The 21146-nt window shown below is 34.4% G+C and overlaps 1 protein-coding gene across 1 annotated transcript in view; it reads right to left on the reverse strand.

Moving 5' to 3' along the window:
* Atac1 (Ada2a-containing complex component 1) overlaps positions 1-21146 on the reverse strand; it is a 92758-nt gene that overhangs the window by 56156 nt on the left and 15456 nt on the right. The window contains exons 2-3 of the mRNA XM_090415070.1: positions 18038-18353; positions 6923-7193 (exon numbers count right to left, since the gene is read on the reverse strand). Of these exons, the coding sequence (XP_090271196.1) occupies positions 6923-7193; positions 18038-18353 (587 nt within the window). The remainder of the gene's footprint in view (positions 1-6922; positions 7194-18037; positions 18354-21146) is intronic.

Below are 21146 nucleotides of genomic sequence, written 5' to 3' on the forward strand. Positions count from 1 at the left end.
ACTCCACATTCCAAAGACCACTGACCCCTTTCATGAATCTTCTCTGGACCTTCTAATATATTCTCATTACCATGAACACCCAGTGACAAAATCTGTGTACAATAAACCATATGAGGCCTTATACAATGACATCATAATCTTTTTATTTCTGCATGTCAGGATCTTCTGTATCATTGCCATTATCCGATGTGACATCTTCACAACTTGTGCAATGTAGCCCCTGAATTTCAGGTCCTTGTCCACTACAACTCCCAGATCTCATCTCTTCTACCTTCTTTAAAGTTTCCCCACCAAGTGTATACTTTGCATTCCATCACTGCTTACCAAATTTCACTTCCACTTTACAACATTACATCTATTATAGAGATCAAAAATATATAGCTCAATAAAAAGCAATACAAGAAAAATGTGCAATAATAAAATTTAAGAAAGAATAAGAGAAATACGAAAACAACACATTTACAACATATTTAAAACTCATACAGTAAAATTCTTGAACTACCAAAAAAAAGTGCAATTAGGTTGAAGCAAATTTCACTCAGCAAATTTGCAGGGACTAAAGTAAGAGTTTGTTGGTATTAGTTAGTAATATTTGTATTTACTACAGTAAATTTAATGTGGGTGATGAAGTGACAGTAAGGAGTGAAATAGCATGTTTACATTGCTTCCTTCGCAGGACAAAATGGGTGCTCAAGCAACTAGAGAATGACTGTTGTGTGTTACAGCAGGCAGGAGAATAAAAGAAAAAGCGAAAGGGCAAAGTATGAAAATGTGAGAAACTGGAAATAAGGAGAAGCTATTGTACAGCGATTCGATAAGTGGTATACTTAATGAGCAAGTCATGAAAGCTCCCAGGTGCAAAAATCAAGGATACTGACATCCTTGATTTTTGCAGCTGGGAGCTTAGTCTGCAGAGGGGAGAAGTGGATGAGGTTACTGTTATTTCAAAAATACATGATTTGTAAGGGGAGAAATATGTAATGAGAGAAGATATGAAAGAGTTGTTGAAAGAAGTAAAAACTATGAGTCTGCTGCCTCGGCATTATAAGACAAAGTTGAGAAGAAGGGTCGTGATTGCTAATGAGAAGATTGTGCAGGAGGAGTGGTGTGCAGTTTTTTGATGTATGGATGAAGGAAGTTATATATGCCTGGCAGAATATATTAAAATGGTTTTGGAGTTAGATGTTTAGAGAAAGTGTTGTTTAGCAAGAGTTAGGAAGTGCAAAACCAGGGAAACTAGATATTGGGGAGGGGGTAGGTGAAATCAAGCACGTGTCTAGCCACCCCTGTGATAAATGAGTATGTGTACAGAAACAATTGTGCAACCAATTTGAATGGATTGCTAGTGACATTACACAATAGTAATTGTGGGTACAAGGGGGATGTTGAAATGAATATATACATGAAAACCAGAATATACATTGAATATCATTCATAAGGGAGAGGAATTTGGGCACTGGTTAGCTTAATTTTGGCAAAAATCATAGGTCAACAAGACCTGGTTAGCAGAAAATGATATAGTTAGAGGGATAGAATGTAAAGGGTACCGTATGTTCAAGGAGGATAGAGATAACTGATGCTATAGACCAAGGTCCAAAGGAAGATGTATCGCAGATTAGCAAAATGAGTGCAGGCCAAACAATTATTATGGGATACTTCAACTATAGGAACATAGATTGCAGGGAGGAAAGGGGCGTGGCAAGATGGAAGTGGAATTTATGCAGTTGCTAAGGGATAATCACCTGAAACAACATGTTATAGAAGGGACCAGGAGTTTGAGAGCATTGGGTCTGGTAATAGCATCAGATGATATATCCATAACCAAGGTAGACACTCTGCCTCCAGTTGGAGAGAGCGACCATGCAGTCTTGTTCTGGGAAGTTGCCAAACATATGAAATTTTCTGTCAAGAAAGGGTTTATGTTAAACTATAAAGCTGGTATTAAGAGAGACTAAGCAGTCATCTTAGAGTAATCCATTGGCTTGAGAAGCTACAAGGAAGGAATGTCAGTAGCACATGAGAAGAGATTGTTTGAGAGAAGCAGTATCAGACTGAATACACAAGGTCAGCAGGATAAACCAAGTAAGGATTAAGTGGATGAGTAAAGATATAAAGCAAGAACTGCAAAAAAAACAACAAAAGAAAACACTGGAAGGAATATATAAAGAAAAAGGTGATTAGCATACTCATGAGCAGTACAGGTAAGCAAGAAGAGTGACTAGTATGGCAAGAAAGGCCAAATCAGATTATGAAAGAAAATTAGTTAAGCAAGCCAAAGTAAACCCAAACTTTTGCAGCTTTTTAATTCCATAACTTTAGAATCAAATTAACACAGAGCTTCAGATCCTCTCACTCTTTCACATGTCACTTCATAATTTAAATAAATTACAGTAAATAAAAATTTTAACCAGACAAAAATTATTAGAAAAATAGTGTTTTTTTCCCTTCATTTATTATTTAATTATGTAACTGATTTGATTATCAGTATATACCATTATTATTTTGGCTTTTTTTTTAACTTCAAGTCACAAGTACACAAGGATATAAAATACAACAATATTTTGAAATCAATAGATATGAAGAGCGCAACTACACAATGAGAGCAATGTTGATTTAAGACTTGTATTAATGATGATAATAACCATAACAGGAAAAGCATGTGGCATTCAAACCACTAAAATCTCTCTCTCTCTCTCTCTATATATATATATATATATCAGTGGCGTCATGTGCCCATTTTGGTTGGGTGTGCTGTCATATGAGTTATACAACCCACGCTAAAAATTTCACATCAATTTGACTATATGCATGGGTGTCTGCAGAATTTTTTTTTTGGGGGGGGTGGGGGAAGCTTGGAGACAAATAATTACATCAATAAATTTTTATAATTATTGATTTAATTAAATAATTACCATATTTTCCAGTGTATAAGACACTTTTTTACCTTAAAAATGGGATGCATCTTATATAATGAAGGTAAAGATTGTTTCCTCTTTTCAAAGTCATACGCACTCCCTTTTATGTTTCAAGATCTTTGTAAGCAGGTAATGGTGCAATAAAACTGATGCGCAACCTTCAGGTGACTTCTAGAGCATCATTGGCTAAGAACGGGGAGTCCCTATTCAAGTTTCATAATATCTTATCCGAGTAATCAGTTACCGATGTTTATCAGTATTGAGTTGACGTGTTGAGATATTTTGTGTTAAGTTTGATATTTCCCCGTAGATTTTAGTGATGGAAAAAAACAGGCAACATTCATAAACTTCAAGTTACAAATTGCAGGTTGTAAAATATGCGGAAGAACACGGGAATAGGGAAGCTGAAAGACATTTTGGACCTCTGCCTACAGAAAAAATGATTAGAACTTGGCGTGGTCAAAAGAAGATTTTGTACAATTTGCGTAATGAAAAGCGCGTGGAACGTTGAAAAATTGCGAAGTGGCCAGAACTAGAGACCGTTTTTGAATTAGAGACCAGAACCAGAACTTTTGAACCAGAACTGGAGACCGAAGTTTTGAAATGGGTGCAAGAAAATCGGCAAAATGGCATTGCCATTTCAACAAAAATGATTCATACACATGCTGTCAAAGTAGCCTGTGAGTTTTTTTCCAGAAAATTGTATTAAATGTCTTGGGTGCGTCTTATACACCGGAAAATATGGTACATCAATAAACATCTTTTAGCTTTTTTTTTATGTAATTATTTGTCACTGTAAACTATAAATACAGTATATTATTTTAATTTTGCATCGATTTTAATGATCTTTAATTCTTGGGGGGGGGGGGAAACAAAAAACAATTATTAATTATTCAGAATTAATAGTTTTTAGCACAATTTCATATATAAAAAAAATTGACCAGCATATTTTATTAAAAATCAACTAATTAATTAATCCTAAATTAAATTATTTCAGTTTAAATAAAAAAATTTACCGGCATATTTTATTAAAAATCAACTAATCAATTAATCCTAAATTAAATTAGTTCAGTTTAAAAGCAAAAAAAAATCATCAATTAACAAGTAAAATAATATTAAATTACATACACTTACCTTTTAAAAATGTATTTTTCTGTTTAAATTTGTTTCACTATAAATTTACAATTCACACTTCACTCGGTGACTCACTAGACACAGAGGGCAAACTAACCAGTCACTGTTCACAAATCAAAAAAAGATGAACCAAAAACAGGAACACATGTTTTATTGCTGCAATAAACAGGTGTTCTATGGCTACCCTGCTGTGGGCCGAAACAGGCCAACCCATAATAAAATTTTTAAGACAGACAAAGCATCCCAGAGTGTAAGATTACATAATCAATTTTACGATTATAATTTGTGGAATTTTTTAATCAATCCCAGGAAGAAGTGCCCAGTCCCCCCCCCCCTGCGGATGCCCATGGCTGCGTGATTGCATTTTTATTGATGTATGAAAGTTTTGAGAGGACATAGTGCATCAGCGCTCATCTTAATTGGTTCAAAGCAATTAATTGCAGGATAACTTTGAATACTTCTGCGTATAGCGGGGGAACAATCTGTTTTAGGATTTATCAGAAAACAACAATGAAGGAGAATGCTATATTTGGTTGGTATATTTGAAATACTCAAAGATGAAAATATGTGAACCATTATTTATAAGACATGTAAGAATAGGAAAGAATAAGTGTGAGTAGAAACACTTTCATTAATGGTAAATGAATTATTAATAATTATCATTTGTGATATGTGTGTTCTATAACTTTCTGGGTAGAGTGAATAGCACAATCCAATAAAGTTTAGACATGAATAAGTGAATTTCTGATGGCATAATTAAAAAAAAAAAAAACTTATGGAGAGAGAGAGTATTTCAGGAATAAATATGGTTTGATGGAGCAGCAAATCATCTCGTAAAATTTGTTGTGTATTTCTCTGGTTTGTGTTTATTCAGGGTCGTATATTTCGCTCCGTTTTCCAAGAATTTTATCTTGTTTACTGAGACTAAGCATACATAACATCCAATTATTATCGGAATTATCCGCACTTTTGGGAATCCTACATTCATTAGTTTTTTATTATTATTATTATTTTTTAGTATCAGCAGTTTTTCTGTCTTATCCATCTCGCATATGCTTGTATTTTGTTGTAGATCAACGTCTTATAATACACAGAATATTCATTTTTATTCAGGAAAACATATTTTTTACTGTCTGTTGTTTCTGAAGACTAGAATAAAAATGTCTCTATATACTATTAAAAAACTTTGCAACCTCAAGAGATGCTATACTGCACAAGCAAAAGAAAAAACAATTAGCTTTTTTCTCCTAACATCCACTTTCAAATTTTCAGTTCCAGAAAACATGTGTAACAGCTGTTTGTAATACAGCCATCAGATAGAGAAAGTGCTCAACTCATAACAAGTGACAATGTTCAATTGGAATGGTTCACACAATAACCAATCACAGACGCCAGGTGCTGGGCGAGCTCAAAATGTCAGCTCACCCAGCCTCACCTCAGCGGTTTAAAAATACTAGAAAGCTAAGAATTTTACCCACTGTGCCCTCTTTACATCTTTTCGAAGGACTCAAGGTGTATGCATTTTGAAAGCACACCTGGGCTATTAACGCGAATGTGACGCAATATTTACGCATCAAAAAGTGCCCTCTTCATGAAGCAATAATGCTTTATTACCCTCCTGAAGAGGACAATGAAGCATTAGTATAATGTGTTCAATTTTAAGTCTGCAAACAAATGGGGGGAGTCTTTAACAGGAATAAATGCAAAAATATAATATCGGTGATACTGCTATTCCATTGGTTTAGTCTGCACTAACCTAACCTAACCTAGCACACCCTGAATATACACCTGTTATATGTATATATATCAGGTTCTGATAAATTCAGAATTTGTAGACTGCAGACACTAGCAAACAGGAGAAAGAGAGGTGATATGATTGAGAGTTACAAACTTCTGAAAGGGTCATACAGGATTTCAATTGATGGAATTTTTCAATTTATGGAGGGTGGGGAAAGGATATCCTTGGAAGCTGAGAATGAAGTCCACAAGAAGAGTGTGAGGGCTAGATTTTTCTCTCAAAGGGTGGTGTGTGATTGGAATGGATTGCCATTGAATGTTGTGAGTACAAGTAGTGTGAATGAATTCAAGAATAAGCATGATAGCTGGTGTGTGTAGTATGTGGCCTCCCTCGATGAGTCTCTGACTCCCTGGAGATCTCTCTTAATAATAATAATAATATATCCCACGTGTATATATGGCCCACATTATTATACAGAGCAGAGACATGGACACCCTCCAATCTGAGTGTGAAAAAACTGGAGGCCTATGAAATGTGGGTGCTGTGAAGAATTATGAGGATATCATGGAAAGACAAAAAGACAAATGAAGAGATACTAGAGATGGTAGGCATAAACAGGAGTCTGATAAAAGAAATTAAAAAGAGAAAAGTCAGCTATTTCAGACATAATCTGAGACATAACTGCTTACAGAGGACACTTCTCGAAGGAACTGTTGAGGAAAAGAGAAGGAGAGGAAGACAAAGACTGGAGTGGATGAAAAATATAGAAGACTGTCCATGTCTTATTCTGTGCCTATCTCTCATATGAGGAATGCAGCAGAGAGGCACAGAATAGGACATGGTGGAGACACATGATAGTCAATCTCCTGGAAGGAGAAAACACCTGACAGGACAGGATATATATGTATATATATATATAAACTCAACTGATTGAGCGAAATCCTGACTGACATTTTTTCAGTATATTTCAACAGAAAATTAGCTTTATTGTAATACTACCAGAAATAAATGAACTTCTTATCTGTGAATTATAATATGTTTAAAACACAGTATCATTTTTCATTTTTTTTGTAAATTACTTCAATTTTCTACAAAAGGCATTTATTTCAGCAAGGAAAGATAACATACACATTACCTTTTTTAACAACACTTTCACTTCCTTTAGCAGCCTGTCTGGTATTTTGACGTTTCTCGATTTGCAAGTCGCTTTCATTAATAACATATTTATTCCAGTCAATATCAGGAAGAGAAATGATATTTTGTGACTTGGGAATTCCTAAATCTTCATTTCTTTGAAGTTTTTCTACAAATGATATAGGATCAGCGAGAGCCTGTTTCTCAATTTCTAATAAAGTCTCCAGGTTCTTGATAGCTTTAGTTCTCTGTGCCAGTAGGACTGCTAAAGTCTGAAGGGATACAAATAAAAAGTAAGCATATAAACATACACAATCTTAGGATATGTAAGACCTATTGACAAAGTACAATGAAGTAGGCTATGTGTCTAATTTTTTCCAATTTAAATTATAAAATGCATTAGACTACATCGTCGACCTGTTATAATTCATCATTTCAGAAAAGTTCTTCATTCATTAATGTTTATGAATACACTGAACCTAATGAGAAATTATGATAAAGAAAATATAATTTCTTCAAATGGCTGAGAACTGAGTACCCCAACCCACCCCAAACCAGTGAATATACACATTATGAAATACAGTCAGCTTTCACTATAGTAAACATTATAACAAACTACCGAAACCTCCTGTCCAAGCCAGATAATTATAATGCTATTCTAGTAAGAAATTCATTACAGCAAGACTATCTACTATAAATATTTGTTTTCTGGAAATTATAATTAAGTCTCACTACTCTCAACAGTGAGTGTTCTCTGTAATTCCCATTTCAGATATATACATAAAAATATTATTATAAAATTTAAGATAAATAAATAGACATATCTGTTGTCTATTGTCTAAAACTAAAGTACAGATCCTTTTCATATTCCCATGAGTTCTCAACTACTTGTCTTAAAGTGAAAATATGATCTTGACACCCAGCTTGTTCTTCAATAAGTTTCTCTTCCACAATTTTTCTCAGCCTCTTTTTAAGTATGCCTACATAAATCTGACCTTGAACACTCAGTAGAGAATTCTTTCTTTTAAGGCTACACGGTGATCAGCACTCATATTTGTAAATTTAGGGACACAAAAACACGTGTTGAACAGATTATTTTATTAATTACTAATAAAATAAAACTTGACGTTTCGACCCCTGTATCAAGGTCATCATCAGAAGAATACAAGTGTATAAGGAACCAAACTACATGCTCATGCCCTGTATATACCAGTAAACTAACTCTATGTAGTTAATTAATCCTTTTCCCTAGCCTGATTCTAGTGATAAAAAAAAAATAATAAATAAAATAAAATAAATAAATAAATAAAACAATAATAATAAATAAATAAATACAACTACAATAAACTGCTAAAGTCCTCATGTATTAATATTCTTCTGGATAGTTCTGATTGTTATAATATGATTTCTTTCAGTTGCTGTTGAATGTTACAAACACTTCACCAGGTTGTCTTCTTGTAGTGGGATTTTTCTATGGCTAGTTTAGGTTGTAGTTGGGTCCTCCACATTCTTGAAATGGTTAGGCCATCATTTTTGTTGAGATTTGGGTTGGGTTTGAGCATTTCACAAGACTCTTTAAATTTTCTCTCAAACCAGGTTTTGGTGCGGTGTAGGGACTTGGTATTTTTCCAATAAATTCTGTGGTATTTGGAGTGTGTGGTCGGAAAGGCTGGTTTTTCCAAAATGGAGTTATTTAATGTGTCGTTTGTGTTCGTCTTGTCTGATTGGGATAGTTCGCCCTGTTTCCCCCTATGTATGGTATGTTACATATGCATTGTATTTTGTATACCCCTGGGTGGGCTAGATGTGGAAGAGGATCTTTAGAAGAACTGAGTAGGTGTCTTAACTTATTTGGGGGTTTAAAGGTGGTTTTAATGTTGTATTTGTGTAGTGTTCTGTCTATTTTTTCAGAAATGCCTCTAACATAAGGAATGGCAATAGCATTCCTGAAATCTTTTTTGTTCTTACTTTTATCTTTATGGAGGATCTTGTGAATAGTTTTTTTACTGTTTCCATTTTTGAAAAGAGATACCAAGAAATTATATACTTGGTTTAATCTTTAATCCAAGTGTAAGCAAGCAAGCTTGAGTCTGAACTAGTTTCAGTACTGGAGCAACTTATATAAAGAAGCTAATGACTTCACATCACTTGCCTTAGTATCCCATAAACTTTCAACAACTTTCTCTAATCCAGAGTATTTTAATAATAAGGTATGAGTGTGACACCTTTTGGCTACTCGCATAAGAAATTACGACTTCGGCATTACTTCAACCTTAGTATCACCTATGAGTCTGGCTCCCACTGATGAGACCTCAATAAAGGTCGAAACCGGTCTGGGTAGTGACCATTCCCATAATGCATAGCATTATACGTCAACAAGGATATGTGCTTTGCATTATGGGATACTAAGGCAAGCGATGTGAAGTCATTAGCTTCTTTATACGAGTTGCCCCAGTCCTGAAACTCTTTCAGGCACAAGCTTGCTTGCTTACACTTGCAAGCAAGTGTTCATACTACAAATTAAAGATACCAAGAAATTATATATACTTGGTTTAATCCTTTATAATTTCTTGGAATCTTTAATTTATAGTATAAACAAGTGGGAAGCTTCCAACATACTAAAAGAAAGAGAGAGACTTGTAAAGTATTTAATTGTTTATTCAAGTTCAAGGAATTAAGTTTTATATTGAAAAATTATACACAAATTATATTATTACCACGCAACACCTCCAGGGATTCCAAAGACTCATCGAAGGAGGGGTACCCACTCTACAACTCTCCATCTCTCAATCCACCAACCACAATGAACTGCAACCACCACCACCATCATCTACATCAACTCCATCTACTGCCCTTCATCACTAGTATTTTACAGACAACCACAAACATCCATGCCCATGGCTGGATATTAAATACAGTGGTATCTCGCTAATCCGAACCTCTTTAGTCCGGACCCTCCAGTAATCCGAACTGCGGTTTGAAAGAAAAAAAAAACACGAAAGTTTTATTTATTACGTATTATTATTTCGTGTACTATTATTTTTATTTAATATTATTATTTATTTTATTATTATTACAGTACAGTATATTTTTCATTCTGTCGATTGTACGGTTATACTGTAGGCCTATTTTGATCAATTGTGTTCACGTTTGTTTGGGAAGCCATCGAACCTGAAGCAAGTCGAGCGTCATGGAAAAAACTGTGGTCTTCTTGAATTTACTAAGGTAACTATGGTGATACACAAAAAGAGGAAATTCAAAACGTGCATAACTTGGTTAAAAAATAAATCCAGATGTTGAAATTTCACAAACAGATGTTACTGAATAGATTACAGGTAGAACCGAAAGTGAATTCGAGCAAGCAACGATGCAAAGGTGGAGCAAGCAACGAGTTTCCTGGTGTTGTACCACCTTACCCCAGTCCTGAAGATACTTTCAGGTGCAAACTATGTTTGCTCACACTTGGATAAAGGATTAAACTAAATTTATTATACTCTAACCAAGTGAAAAATAAACTTTCAACATCTTTCTCTAAATCCAGTGTAATTTATTAAAAAAGGGTGGCATACCATTTGGCAACTCCTATAGGTAGAGATGACCTGCTAATGCTTCTGCCTGGTATCTCAACTTGGACCTGGCTCCCGCTGAAGAGACCTCAATAAAGGTCGAAACTAGTCTGGGTAGTGGCCCTTCCCTTAATGCATAACATTAGACATATCCGCAAGGAGATGTGTTTTGCATTATAGGAGATACTGAGATAGGAGTGTTGGTAGCTTGCTCCACCTTTGCAACGAGTTGCCCTGGTGTTGTACCACCTTACCCCAGTCCTGAAGATACTTTCAGGTGCAAACTTTGTTTGCTCACACTTGGATAAAGGATTAAACTAATTTTATTATATCCTAAACGAAAGTAGGCAAAACAGCCATAAAAATAATAGTTTTTAAGAGTAACATGGGAGTTTTCTTCCCAGAAATAATACCTATATTTTATCAGCTATATTATTTGGAAGAGACTTAATTCCTCTTTCTATGTGGTATATAACATTCAGTTTATTAACAGTTCTAGATGCTACTGCAAAGTTTAAGCCTTTATTAAGTAAAGTGAAAGTTCACCATTATTTAGGGTGTGGCTAGATAGGTTGATTATATGCACATTGCCTGCAGGTGGTTGGTTGCTCCTCATCTCACTTGTTTGTTGTTCACTGTTAAGAGTTATTTGCTATGGAAGAGATATTCTGACTGGTTAGATTCATATTATTGGCATTCAAATTTGTTTTAAAATAAGAAACTTAGTTATAAGTTTTTCTTTATTTCTTTCAGAATATGCTTAGCTGAATTATCAGTGATTCTTTCAAGTACATTCAAAATATCTGGATTCATATAACTGGAGAGTAAAGTTCAGAATGTAAATTTAAAACTTGATTTTGGGTCATTTTGCCTCTTTACAAGGCCTTGATAAGACCTCACTTGGACTATTGTGTGCAGGTTTGGTTTCTGTTGTGATTCTGATACAGTATAGAGAGAGAGTGCAAAGGAGAGTGTTAAAAAGGATATCAGGATTGTGGAATACTGATAATGCACCAGGCTGGTTGGTCGAGTGGTGAGCATATCCGCTCTCTAGCCAAAAGGCTTTGGATTCAAATCCTTCGTGGGCATGAATGTTTGTGATTGTCTGTGAAAATACTAGTGGTGTTGGTGATGGAGGGAAGATGGTGTTGGTGTAGTTGCGGTTCGTTGTGTTGGTGGATTGAGTGATGGAGACAGAGCTGTAGAGTAGGTGCCCTCCCTCAATTAGTCTTCGGACTCCCTGGAGGTGTCACATAGTAATAATAATAATAAAGACAGATTGAGAATTTGTAGAGTGCAGACACTAGCAAACAGGGGTGATATGATTGAGATCTTCTGAAAGGGTCATACAGTATTTCAGTTGCTAGAATTTTTCATTTTATGGAGAGTGGGAAAGAGGGCATCCTTGGAAGATGAGAATAAATGCCACTAAGAAGGGAGAGGGGGGGTCATAGGGTGGTGTATCCAAAGGCAACATTCCAACATTTTGGAATGTTGTGTGTGTGTGTGTGTGTGTGTGTGTGTGTGTGTGCAAGTAGTGTGAATGAATTCAAGAGCAGGTATAACAGCTGGTGTGTATAGTATGTGGCCTTCCATGATGAGTCCCTGACACTCTGGAGGTCTCTTTTAATAATAATAATAATAATAATATCAGATGTGTAGATAAGCTAAGATGCTGGCATTTGCTCATCTGTAATTTTATGACTTAATTCACACCACCAAAGGAACAAAATAAGATATTTATCATAACTGTTAACACCTCACTGATTTCATGTCTGCAGCAACTTCATAGCACAAATAGTTTGTCACAGTATGCAAGTATAACCATCTGTTTTTAATGGAACAATTTTAAAATTGTAATGGACAAACAGAAAGAACTACAGTCCTAATTTGGTACAATCTGTTGTTGAATAAACTGAGGTTTAAAAGTATTAAGTTGATCTTAAAATTAATGTCTCCGAGATTTTAGGTAAATTAAAACAGTCATACTTGTTGAGTGTTTCTAGCTGCTGCTGATTCTAAAAACAGTCTGACTTGTAACAACTTCTGTGTAGCATGTGGTTTTATTTATTCTAATCCTCTGCAAAGGAGCATCTAAACATAATCTGCCAGTATTAACATGCCATAAGAATGGTGACAAATGCATTTCTCCTGTTCACCTTGATGGATGGTTAACAGATCTTTCTCTCTGTCCATGGTAAGCCAGTTCACAGGTACAGGCACTTCATATACTGCTGGATGTGATAAAGGATGGAGTCTGTCCTTAGGATGGATAAAGGCTATTTATTATTATGCTAGTATGATTTCATTTGAATATGGTGTGCAACATATATTTATCAAGCACTTGGCTTTCTTTTTAGATGTGCCCTGGATATATGAGATAGTGACACTTTTGCTATGATCTTGTGTGTGTATGTATGCACGCGCGCACGCACGCGCACGCGCACGCGCACACACACACACACACACACACACATCCCATACATCAAGAGCATAAAAATTTAGTAAATAAAATAAAAAAAGATACATAGATAAATAAATAAAGAGCATGACCCTAAAAATTATAGAGGTATAAGTATTAAAATTCCTGTTACAAAATATATAGCAGAATTTTAAATAACAAACTAATAAAATATTCTGAAAACTTTATTTTAGAAGTACAGAATGGATTTAGAAAAGGACGATCATGTATAGACCTGGCCTTTTGCCTAAAATTAATAATAGAGAAATGAAGAGAATACAATTTAGAAACACATATTACATTTATTGAGTTTGAAAAACATTTGACAAAGTTAAAAGAAGCATTTTATTTAACATATTAAAAGAAAGACAAATACCAAATAATATCCTAAAAGCTATCATAATATGTATATATGAAATATATACATATTATGATAGTATGAAAATAATCAAATACAAATAAGATTAAATTATGAACTATCATGGACGAGAGAGATAAACCAAGGAGTCCAAGGGATGTCCCCTTTCAGTAACTCTTTTTAATATTTATCTAAACAAAATAAATTCTGAAGATAACTTACAGAAAGATTATGGAATGATAATATCAACAGAAAAATCAAAAATGATGGCCTTTAAAGGACAAGATCCAGTAAGAACTAAAATAGTAATAGATAAAATCTTGTTATAAGATTTTAGAACATATGAATTCATTTAACTACCTAGGATGCATGATTACATATGAAAATGAAAAAGATATACACCTAAAAATTGCAAAATATTTAAAAATAACAGGTGTAATTAACTCTATATTTAAACCTAACTTTTCAAAAACAAACCAGATTAAAAGTATTGGAAATGAAATCTGGACAATAAAACAAAAAGACAAACAAAGATTAATAACAGCTGAAAGGAAGTTTATGAGAAAAACTGCAAAGTATACTCTATTCAATCACAAAAGAAATGAAGAAATTATGAAAGAATTAAACCAGGAATCAGTAACAGAAAAAAATTAAAAAATATAAATATAAATGAATGGAACATGTTGAAAGAATGAAAACAGAAAGATTACCAAAACAAGCCTTAAATTACAAACCACTAGGAAAAAGAAAAACAGGACAGGAGTTCTCTTAAGAGATTCAGCAATGACTTCTATGGCTGGAACATAGGCCATTCAAGACTTAAATCCTTGACAAGCATGATGATGATGACATCCACATAAATTAATAAACAGTTCAATATATAAACAAATGGTTCATTATTTTTTTCTATTTATAGAAAGCCAACACACACATACACAGAGGAAGTTAGTTACACAAATAATTACACAATCATTCAGCACAACAAACATGGTATCCTTAAAAAGAATAACACACAAATTGAAGACTATCAACTCCAATAATTCTACCTTGGGCATTGAACTCTACCTTTAGCACACATTTTTAACTAATGGCTATAAACTTTTAAAAACAGATAAAACACTAAGTGTCCTCCAGTTCTTCTACCTTAATACAACCTGAATTGTAGCAAAACTATCACTATCCTACATATCCAAGACATATGTGAAAGATACCAGATTGCTTAATTCATGTAAGCTCTGTACCACATTCAAATCATATACCTACTAACAACTGCCTAACTCCATACTGTATCACATCCAGGAGTATGTGAAGTGTCCAGTACCTACTTGTAAAATGGCTTAGCAACAGATAAGAAGATCTGTTGATATATGCCTGGTAGAAAATGAGAAATACCACATTTACTCGAATATAACTCGCAACCAGTAGAGGAAATGTGGAAGTGAGAGCATTGACTTCTACTCAATCTTGGATTGTGCAGGGGTAGATTAAGAGACCATCATTGGAAGTGTTGTGCAACTGCAATTTGAGAGCTTGGGATATGATTTCACCAGAAATAACCAATTTAATTGCAGAAGCATTGTTGCTAAATAATTCAAATATATCATATGATGAAGGTCGGTGGCTGATTGAGTAAATAAAGTTGATAATTAAAATTTAAATGCATTAATTTTGTAAATAACATGAGCAATTATAAATTATAATGAAGACTGAGAACTTAATTATAAATGTCAATTTGGTTTTTTCCTGAAAAATTTTAGTTTCCGAAAATCCCCGCATATATCTCGCACCAAGATTTTTTTAACTTTAATTTGGGGAAAAAAGCAAGTTATATTTGAGTAAATATGGTATATTCACATTATCGTTATGCCAAATCAGAACTGACAGACTTTGTTTTAGACACCTCTTCACAGAGGATCAGAAAGAAGAAAACTAAAGCGCTACACACAAGTCAATACAAGATGGGGGAAATTGTTTTTGGAATCAGCAGTAGCTAAGAAACATTCCATAAATCTCAACAAGTATGGCTGAGTTAATTCACCTAAAATCTGGGATACAGTGATTTTAATATATACTTAAACTACTCTTTATCCAACAATAGATGGCATCAAATTAGGACTTCAGTTCTTTCTGTTTGTCCATTGCAATTTTACAGTTGTTCCCCCTAATAAATGATTGATAGTGTTTGCGTACTGGTGACAAACTATTTGTGATCTGAAGATGCTAGGTATAAAACCAAAACCAGCAAAATTATAGATGAATCCATTTTGATATTCAGGCAAAAGTTTTATGAAGAAAGCAATTAAATAACAAAATAGAATAAGCAAAGTTGGTATAGTAAACTAGGAAGTCAATTTAATAATTTTATGTATAACATGTTAAATTCAGTCAAAACTGAAGTTAGTTGTATTTTATTAGATTTTTATTATTATTAACATCATCCCCATGGAGTTAATTAAAGACTCTCACAGGTAGTCCATACTTTCAAGGAAAAAAAAAAAATCACTGAACTGTATCTTAAACCCATTCACAGTTTGTGCACCATCACCACTCTCAGTAACCTGCTCCTCACATCCTCGTTATATCCTCCACATTAATCTGATAACATCTCCCTGCTTACATATTTCAATCAATATCCCCTCTTCTATTTATAAGGAGCTACAAATTGCATTCCCTCAATGTCTTAATATCCCACATTCCAGAGAGAGAGAGACCCAATGACTTGCTCAATCTTCTCTTAGTCATCTCTAAGATATCCTCATGCCCATGAAAATCAGGTTACCAGCTCTGCATAATGTAGTCCATATGTGGCTTAATGAAGGCCTACAAAGGAACCATAACCACTTTGCTTCTACATGTTAAGGTCTTCTTCACCATTGCCACAATTTGTTGTGATCTCTTCACAATTTTATATATGTAACCTCAAAACTAAGTCATTGCCCACTCCACTCCCAGGTCTCTCATCTCCTCCATCTTTCAAAATTTCCCAATTAACTGCATATTTTGCATCCCATTCCTGCTTATCAAACTTCAAGGCCATACACTTTGCAACAATGAACTTGTAACTTCACTCATTCTTGCTCATACAGTCTATTCGGATTCTGTTGCAAGGCCACATCTCCTCTGCTCCTAATAGTACTTCCCAACTTTGCCTCATCTGCAAATAGCTGCATATCTCCAGTTAAGGGTATCTCAATACAAGACAAACAACAATGGTCTTAAAAATCCATCAAGAATCCCTGCAGTATCCCAATCCCCGCTATTGGGATACTATTGTTCCATACACAAACTGCTGATATCTATCTGACATCCAATAACCTATCAGACTCACTAATATATTATTTCCCCCCTTCATTTAGTTATCAGCTTGTTATATTATATGACAAATTATCAAAGGCCCTTGAACTTTCTTCAACAAACCCATGCTGACCATCACAGAGAAAACTGCTATTATCAACTTAATTCTGAATTCTAGTCCTCACAAACCTTTACAACAACTTAACTACAACTCCAGATACGCAGTCTAGCCTATAATTTGCAGTCTCAACCTCAATACCATCTTTGTGCAGTGAAGTGAAGCAATTTTATCCTCTTTCCACTCCTTTGGGATTTGTCCTGTTGCACGATTATTGTTAATTATGTATGCCAAAGATGCTGCCCATGAAGACAAGCAGTGATATGTGTACCTTAAAAGGAATAAGACATCTATTAACAAGTTTACTTAATTACTCAAAGAGCTTCTGCTCACTCACTATTGGCCTACCACCTTCCTCCTCCCTACTTTCTATACTCAATATCCTCTGCAGCAGTCACCAATCTAACATTATTTTTCCATAATAATTATTTCTTGCTTCTACTTAGCACATATTGAAAGAACTCTGGATTTTTCTTGCCCCAAATGGCTAATTTCTGCTCATACTGCACTTTTGCTATCGTCACCTTCCTGTTATTTTCTCCTCCTTAAATTTTAACTTTTAAACTTGGGAGATGGTTTAGGGAAAAACAAAAAAATGATAAAAGAGCAGAGGCCAGCAATTTGAGGGCTCTGAGGAAAAACAGATGACATCAACAGCAGGAACATAACAAAAATGAAGATAACAACAAAGAATGTGACATTATTAACATTCATTATCAATATAAGCAAAATAAATTTAAATGTGTGGTCACTTAAAACAAAATGATAGATGAATAATAAAAAAAAGAAGTGTTTGAAGCAAAAATGACAGGAACTTGGAAGACCAAGATATGGGCAAGCTGATCAAATCAATTGATAAACAGGAAAGTAATCATGAAATATTGTGTTTGGCTACCATAATATGTGGTATATTTATTTCTCTTGAGGCATACAATAAAAATGACTTTTTTTGCAAAGAGATATATTGTCATATTGACAACTTTTTTTTTTTTTTTTTTAATGAACAGGGAACTCTCTGGGGTTAATACAGAAGAGATTACACACAAAGTGTGTGTGTGTGTGTGGCGGGGGAACTACCCTTGGATGGTGTATAAGGATGTGGTGAAGAAGGGAGTGAGTAGAACTTTGATACAAGGTAGTGAGTGAATGGAATGCATTGCCAGAGTATGTTGCAAATGAGTTCTTATGTTGTTGAACAAGTAAGACTTCTTGATGTCTCACTCATTCTGCTGACGCCAGAGCTCTGTTAATAATAATAGATTGATTCAAATTTACTTTTAAACAGAATAATAACAATAATAAAATTTGTTCGTACTTACTTTTAAACAGAGATGATAATCTCTATTTCCTTTTAAAGCTACATGATCAGATTCAAAGTAAAACACTTCATCAAAATTATCATCTACAAATGCATTATTCGATTCGGAATTTCCTTCATCTAGTGGATTTGTGTTTGAAACAGGTAAGGCTGAGCAAGTATCCTGAGATGTTTCGTCAATATTAGATTCTACATCTACTTGGGAGTGAAAACTTGGTGAAGAATAGTCGTTCAAAGCATACAGTTGTTCTGAAACTAAGTCTCTTTCGTCTTCAGTTGAATATAACTCAATTTCACATCCAATCTCCATTAATTTCCTAAATTAAAATAAAACTCAAAGTTAAAATATTTACTTGACATACAGACGAGCATGCACACACGAACACACACGCACCAGGGGCGAATGCTGGTCTTGAAATTCACGCTTACTCTTGTTATCATTCAGGGAGTGAGAAGTGTGATTGAAATCTCATTATCGGAATAATGAATTACAGGTAACCCTCGTATAACGTGGATGTTAGGTTCCATAGAAATGGCGCGTTATATAAATCGCATTATGCGATACTAAGATCACATATAAAAAGTAGCGTTATGTTCCGAAATCGGTTTAAAAAAAAAAAAAAATTATATAAACAACAATGACATATCCAACAAAAAATATTTTTATTTCATTCAGGTAATTCATGTAAGTTAAGAAAACATATAAACTATGACACAAATACATAGTATAAAATTATAAAAATTACAAACTGCAATTAAGCTTCATTGCACATAATGCATAAATGTTTTAGGCAAAATAAAAATAAGTGTATATTTTAATCTTTCATGGCACGAGGATTTGAGGATTGGTTAATAAATATTAGTTTTGTCATGTAATCACCTGATGCATTACTACAAAACAGTAGAGTAATTCCATCTTTGGAAACTTTGAATCTAGGAGCTGATCTTTCATTTTTCGAAATATAGGTGCGTTTTGGCATTTTTTCCCAATATAATCCAGATTCATCAGCATTGAAGACCTAGTCTGTATTATAAATGTTTATAAACGTTGAGTGATCAAAGGCTTGAAATGTGGAAAGGCAGCAGGAGTAGATGATATTCGACCAGAAATGCTGAAGTATGGTGGTATAAAAGTCTTAAGTGGCTGCACTGCATAGTTCAGAAGGACTGGACAGAGGGTTGCCAATTCCTGATGATTGGAGTAGAGCCCTCATAATACCAATATATAAAAAGGGAAATAAAACTGAATGTGAGAATTACAGAGGTATTTCCCTACTGAGCGTTCCTGGTAAGATTTATGCCAGTACACCGTTTCTCAAGTATACTGGCATAAATGTTGAGAAGAAATGTGGAAGAAAAGCTTGGTGAAGAACAAGCTGGATTCAGGCCAAATAGAGGCTGTCAGGATCAGATCTTCACTTTACGACAAATAGTGGAGAAATCATGGGAAAATAACAAAGATGTGTATTTAAGTTTTGTCGATCTGGAAAAGGCATGTGACAAGGTACCTAGAGAGAAGCTATTCAATACGCTACAGTTATATGGTGTCAATGGGCATTATATCAAGCAATACTTAGTCTGTATTTGAGTTGTAAGTCTGCAATTAGAATTGAAGGAAGTACAAGAATATGATTTAATGTTAAATCTGGAATGAGACAAGGATGTACATTATCCCCTCTGTTATTCATTATCTATATGGATCACATTATGAAGGAAAGTGGTATTAAACATGATATCAAAATTGGAGATGTTAATGTCAGCTCTTTGTTTATGAGGATGATGTTATACTTCTAAATAAATCCGTTACAAGTCTGCAAGATTCCTCGACTAAATTGAATAACTGTTGTAATAGATATGGTATGAAGGCCAGCAATAAAAAGACAAAGACAATGAAAATAGGCAGAATCATTGAAAATGTCAACTGTGTTGTGAATGGAGAACCTGTGGAACAAGTGAAACATTTCAGCTACTTAGGCACAATTTTTACTGAAGATGGTAAATTAAATATAGAAATAGACAATAGAATCAGCAAAGCTGGTATGGTAGGAAGTCAATTGAATAAATTCATATGGAATAAGAGAGAAATTAGTCGGAACACTAAATTAGCTGTATACAAGACAGTGTTCAAGCCAATTTTAAGTTATGGATCTGAGAGCTGGGTCAGAAGTAAAACACTTGACCAAAGACTAGCGACCACAGACATGAGAGTCCTGAGAAAGATTAGAGGCGTGAACAGATGGCATCAATGGCAATATCATATTAAAAACGAGGATGTTAGGAAAGAACTTGATATTGTCAGCATCCAGGAATGCATTAGCTGAACTAATCTGAGGTGGTATGGTCACTTAAACAGAATGGGCGAGGAAAGATTCGCAAAAACAAGTGTTCTCTGCCAGGTTGGCAGGAAAACGACCCAGAGGAAGACCAAGATATAGGTGGATTGATACGGTACAAAGTGCCTTAGACAATAGAAATATAAGATCTGATAATGTTGAAGTCTTGACAAGTAACAGAATTATTTGGAGGAAAATCGTAGATAGGAAGTTAGTAATGATGTAAACTTTTCATGTAGATTATTAGATATATGAAGAGCCAAAGGCTTCAATTTGGCAACATATGACTTGTTTAAATTAAGGGATATTACATCCCATATCGTTAATTTAAACAAGTCATATGTCGCCGAATTGAAGCCTTTGGCTCTTCATATATCTAATAATTTATTAGGACACCTCTCAGCAATATTCATAGAAGGGTTGTAAGTTCTGTTTGCTACAACCATGATATTAACTAGGTCTACCTACTCACTTATGAGACCTCAATAAAGGTTGAAACCGGTCTGGGTAGTGACCTTCTCTCATAATGTTGAACAGAAATACAGCTAATAGGAGCAAAGTTTACATTATGGATAAATATCAAGAATAGTGATCGGAGCTTGCTCCACCTTAGACATGAGTTACCTCAGCTTGCACTACCTTTCGGGTCGGTTGCTGCAGTATCCAGGTATTTGCTTACGCTTGGAATCGGCGAACTTTATATAGTTTCTACTATATTCGGCATTAAACTCTTTGAGTTTTTCATGTAGTACTATTATATCCTGTACACCCCTTGAG

The sequence above is a fragment of the Typopeltis vanoorti genome, chromosome 26, assembly GCF_054136105.1.
Source record: "Typopeltis vanoorti isolate ZY-2024b chromosome 26, IOZ_Tvanoo_1.0, whole genome shotgun sequence".
NCBI lineage: Eukaryota > Metazoa > Arthropoda > Arachnida > Uropygi > Thelyphonidae > Typopeltis > Typopeltis vanoorti.